Source organism: Fulmarus glacialis, unplaced genomic scaffold, assembly GCF_000690835.1.
Source record: "Fulmarus glacialis isolate BGI_N327 unplaced genomic scaffold, ASM69083v1 scaffold32152, whole genome shotgun sequence".
Taxonomy (NCBI): Eukaryota; Metazoa; Chordata; class Aves; order Procellariiformes; family Procellariidae; genus Fulmarus; species Fulmarus glacialis.
In genome coordinates, this window is record NW_009197696.1 from 1,809 (window position 1) to 6,488 (window position 4,680).

The 4,680-nt window shown below is 58.2% G+C and overlaps 1 protein-coding gene across 1 annotated transcript; it reads left to right on the forward strand.

The window, feature by feature from the left end:
- Positions 1 to 1,108: 1,108 nt before the first annotated feature.
- AZIN2 (antizyme inhibitor 2) lies at positions 1,109 to 4,650 on the forward strand. The gene is given in 10 exon segments (XM_009572644.1): positions 1,109 to 1,213; positions 1,306 to 1,479; positions 2,264 to 2,436; positions 2,551 to 2,682; positions 3,037 to 3,202; positions 3,324 to 3,486; positions 3,569 to 3,595; positions 3,598 to 3,665; positions 3,940 to 4,154; positions 4,509 to 4,650. Coding segments are annotated over 10 exon segments (1,365 nt in total).
- Positions 4,651 to 4,680: the final 30 nt, after the last annotated feature.

The following is a 4,680-nucleotide window of genomic DNA, read 5'->3' on the forward strand; positions in this document are numbered from 1 at the left end:
CTTTCCCAAGAATGAAGCTCTAAGAGCTTCAAAACCCAGTTTTTCTCCCCATTCCCCATCTCTGGAGTTCACTGATGGTGCTTGCTCAATGCATTACAACACCCTGCCACTCTGGGGTCAGCGTGGTCTTTCTCCTAGTGCCCATCCGAAATGGCGTAAGTAGGTCTCTGCAGAGGAGGAGGTGGTGTGCAGCTCTGAGAAATGAAACCTCTGTCTCCTGCTCACTTCAGATCAGAGGGACCATGTTCCTGTAAGAGCCCTGGAGCTAGACCTGGGTTATTGGAGTGGAAATGTTTCTTGTGAGCTCATGCTAGGTTTTCAGCTCCTTGGGTTATGGGACGGGCTGGAACCAGGGGAGGAGATTGTTAAAGGTAAGTGTGCGAGCTTAAAGCTAAAGCTCTGGTAAGTGTGTGAGCCAGGAAACACCGTGCAGCTTAACTTGTCCCCTTGTTGCACACCCTGTGTCATGGGAGAGATGTGAAACTGGAACCACAGCGCGGATCCAGACCATCCCCAGGTCAGCCAGCATCAGCGAGTGGCCCGTGCTGTGCTCTTTAAAGATGCCTTCCTTTTCCTGAGGCTTGTGTGCCTGGGAAGGTAGGTCTGTAAGACTTCAGCTATTTGAAAACCACAAGGGAACTTCACCCTCTGCAACGTACAGCAAATCTAGCTACATGCTGGAGCGTGAAGGGACACGTTCTGGCTTATATAGGCCACCCGCTTTGCAGTGAAGTTGGCTTTGTTGTTAACTGTGTTGGTGCCTGAACTGCTGCTGAAGAAGACAGGGCTGTTGTGTGCCAAAACAAAGCTCTGAGCTGCAGAGAAATGCTTCTTCTCCCCCTGGAGAAGATGCTTTTACCCACAGTAGGGCTCTCAGCTGAGGCGCTGGTTTGGAGGAGAGCAGCAGAGAGCTCTACCCGGGGCCGTGCTGCCATGTATGGCCCACCGGAGGGAAGGAGAGCACCTGGGGGTGCAGGCTGGATGGTGTACGCTGGTGGAGCTTCTGGACCTTGCCTCTAATATTCTCTTTCTTTTTCCAGTGTGTTACATACTTAGAAGCTATACCCTACTCGAGGAGGCTTTAAACTAGTGCTACCACACCTTGACCATGAATGCATACTTGAACGAATCCAACTTCATGATGGTGGAGGAGGGCTTCACCACCAGAGACCTCCTGGAGAACCTCCTCGTGGAGTTGTGCCAGGCGGTAAGGGCTGGCAGCTCTGCTGCTCCCCAGCAGCCAACACCCTCTCGGCAGAGGCAGTCGTGGGGAGGCGGCTGTTGTTCACTCCGGCTTTCTCCTAGAGCGACCAGCAAGCCTTCTTCGTGGCAGACCTTGGGGACATTGTGAAGAAACACCTGCGTTTCCTGAAGGCCTTGCCCCGTGTGAAACCCTACTTCCCGGTTAAGTGCAACAGCAGTGAAGGAGTGATAAGGCTGTTGGCTGAGCTGGGGGCAGGCTTTGCCTGTACCAACAAGGTAGGGTCGTGGGAGGACAGCTCGGGATGAGCATCCTTTGGGCACTTATGGGAGAGTGGCAGAGCTTACACTCCTTTCCCATGTTTCCACTCACTAGATGACATTTACAGGGGCAGGAGTCTCCCTCTGCTGTCAAAACCCTCCCAACACAGCCCAGAAATCCCTGTCCTTTCTGTCTGGTGACTCAGGCTTGTTCCCTTTGACTAACATTCCTGTCTCTGGAACTGCTGTCCTGGCTGGCAGGCTTGGCTGGTGGCAAGGCACATCCCTGGGGTGCTACTGCCGCAGCCGTCCAACTCTCGGTGGCTTTCAGGCTGAGCCTAAAGCTCCCTGCTCCCTCCTGCTTCTCATTTGCTCACAGCCAGATTCCCACGGAGGATCCAAAGTTAAGCCACTTACTTGTTTATAATTAAATAGGATGTGTTACCAGGAGGAGAAAGTGCAAAGAGTCGTGACAACTCAGACCAGCGCTGCAGCCATAACCCTCAGTGCAGCTCAGAGGGGACACGTGCACCAAACCCATACCTGCTAAACCCACGTGTTTTCTCTCCTCCTGGTCTCATGCCACTTGTAAACGTCTTGCCGCAACCTGCCTCTGCCAGGATAAAGTCCACTGCGATCCCTTTGAGCTCTTGCGGATTTTCCCTGCAAAAGCCCAGGCTGCATTGCTGGCGGTTTGCCCTTCACAATGCTGCAAGCTGGCCGAGGCCCAGGGCTGATCGTGGCCAGGCATGGGCAGCGCCAGTCCCGGGGACCTGCCTACACGCATGTCGTTTCCCTGCAGGCAGAAATTGCACGTGTTCAAAGCATCGGAGTCCCGGCTGACAAGATCTTCTACAGCAGCCCCTGCAAGCAGGTTGCCCACATCAGATACGCAGCCAGCCACGGTGTGCAGTTGATGACCTTCGACAATGAGGTGGAGCTGAGCAAGGTGGCCAGGAGCCACCCCCATGCCAGGTAGGTGTCTGGCAGCATCGTTGGAGTGGGGGGCTGGGGTAGGAGCTGGGGAGATGGCTGTGAGGTGACAGAGGGCCTGAAGACCCCTCAACGCAGTATGGCTTTGCTCTGCAGGGTGTTGTTGGGTATTGCTGCTGACTCCAGCCCCTCTGCCCATCCGAGCATGAGGTTTGGGACCACGCTCAAGTCCTGCCGGCACCTGCTAGAGACAGCGAAGGAGCAAGCTGTGGAGGTTGTTGGCATCAGGTACAGCACATGGTCCTTTTTCCATAGGGGTGCTCAGCCCATGTTGGAGGGGACTGTGGGGAGCTCTGCTTTGCCGGAACAATGCAGGGGTCCACGGAGCCACCAGCCGCTGTGGCTGGGAGTGAGGTGGAGGTTGGGCTCTGGGGAGATTGACCCTTGTTGGGACCAATTTGGGGCAGGTTTGGCCCTCAGAGAGGGTCTGGGGGGCTCTGCGAGGCCAGCCAGGCAGTCTCGCTTGGGGTGGTGTGTGGGAAGTGCAGAGCCGGCCCCAGTGAGTGATAATCCCAGTGCCGTGTCCCCTCGCTGCTCTGTGGGGATGGGCAAAGCCTGCTGAAACAGGGACTGTGCCCTCAGCTTTCACCTTGGGAGCTGTGGTCTAGAGCCCCAGGCCTTCACTCAGTCTGTGGCTGCGGCGCAGCTGGCCTTTGAGGTGGGCACAGAGCTGGGCTACCGGATGCATCTCCTGGACATCGGAGGGGGATTCCCCGGCACTGAGGACACCAGAGCCCGGTTCGAAGAGGTACACGGCTCCCGATGCCTGTGCTCAGCAGGCAGAGAGCGAGGCCGGAGGGTCTCCCCTGGGTCTGGCTCCCTGCAGAGGGACTGAGCTAACCGAGAGGGAACATCTTCTTCCCATCCAGATCGCTGCCATGATAAACTCTGCCTTGGACTTGTATTTCCCAGACGGCTGCGGGGTGGAGATCGTTGCGAGACCTGGGCGATACTACGTCACCTCTGCCTTCACCTTCGCTGCCAGCATCACTGCCATGGAAGAGGTTCCTGCGGAGCAGCCTGGCTCTGACGGTAGGTGGGACGGTGGGATGGTGGGACGGGCTCACCCGTGTGCCCGAGTCCCCCTGAGCCCTCTCCCTGCTCCCCGCCTCAGAGGAAGAGTCTGGCGGCAAGAAGAGCCTCATGGCATCTACAGCACCTTCAGCTGCCTCCTGTTTGACAGCCCCTGCCCCAGACCTCAGCTGCACAAGGTGAGGGTCTCGCCCGGTTTGAGGAGAGCCCAGCGGGTCCCTTGCGTCGCGTCCCATCGCCTCAGCTGACCCTGCTCTCCCTTGCATCGTGGCTGGCCCCAGGCTCCGCGCCAGAGGAGAGCAGAGGCCATGGGGAAGAGGTTATGGCGGTGTACCAGGAGGGCTGTAGCCCGAGTCCGTGGGCTCCCGGAGTCAGACCTTCAGGGCGGGTGGAGACAAGGCAGGTCACTAGTGCATCCTCATCCCCTGCGGCTGCTCCATCTCTCCCCTGCAGAAACCCTGCCCAGACCACCCCTCGCACAGCAGCAGCCTCCGGGGCCCCCCAGGACACGCAGAGGACCGCATTGCCGATGGCCTGGAGCTGCCCGAGCTGCACATCGGGGACTGGCTGATTTTCAAGGACATGGGTGCCTACACCGTCGCAACCTCGTCCCCACTTGGGGGGTGTTCCCAGCCACAGATCACCTACGCCATGTCCCGCGTGGCCTGGTAAGAGACGGTCCTGTGTGAGCAGGGCAGGGCTGAATCCCATGGGAGATGCTGTCTTTCCCTCCAGCTGGGTTCTTTGTCCAAGGGAGAGGGTCAAATCTGAGTCCCAGAACCTGGAGATTCAGGGTAAAAATCTGGCCTCAGAGGCAAAACTCGTATTTTTTTAAACATTGACAGACTTGAGCCAGTTTTTCACTGGGGAAGCCAGAGGCAGCTCGGCTCTGCCCGTGCAGACGGGGCTGTTGCTCTGGGGGAGGTGAGAGCCCCTGAGCTCCCCCTTCCCCGGGCCCATCCTGCAGCATTTCGCGAGGGGCTGCTCCCCCTTGCTCCCCCGCGGTTGTCTCCCGCTTGCAGGAAAGCCGTCCAGCTCTTCCACGGAAAGCCACCGCAAACAGAAGATGACCGCGACAGCATCTGCGCCCCGCTGTCCTGCGGCTGGGAGATGGCGGAGACGCTCTGCGTCACCCCGGTCTTCGCTCCGGCCAGCATCATCTGAGCAGCAGCGGTACCAGGGGGGGTAAAGGTC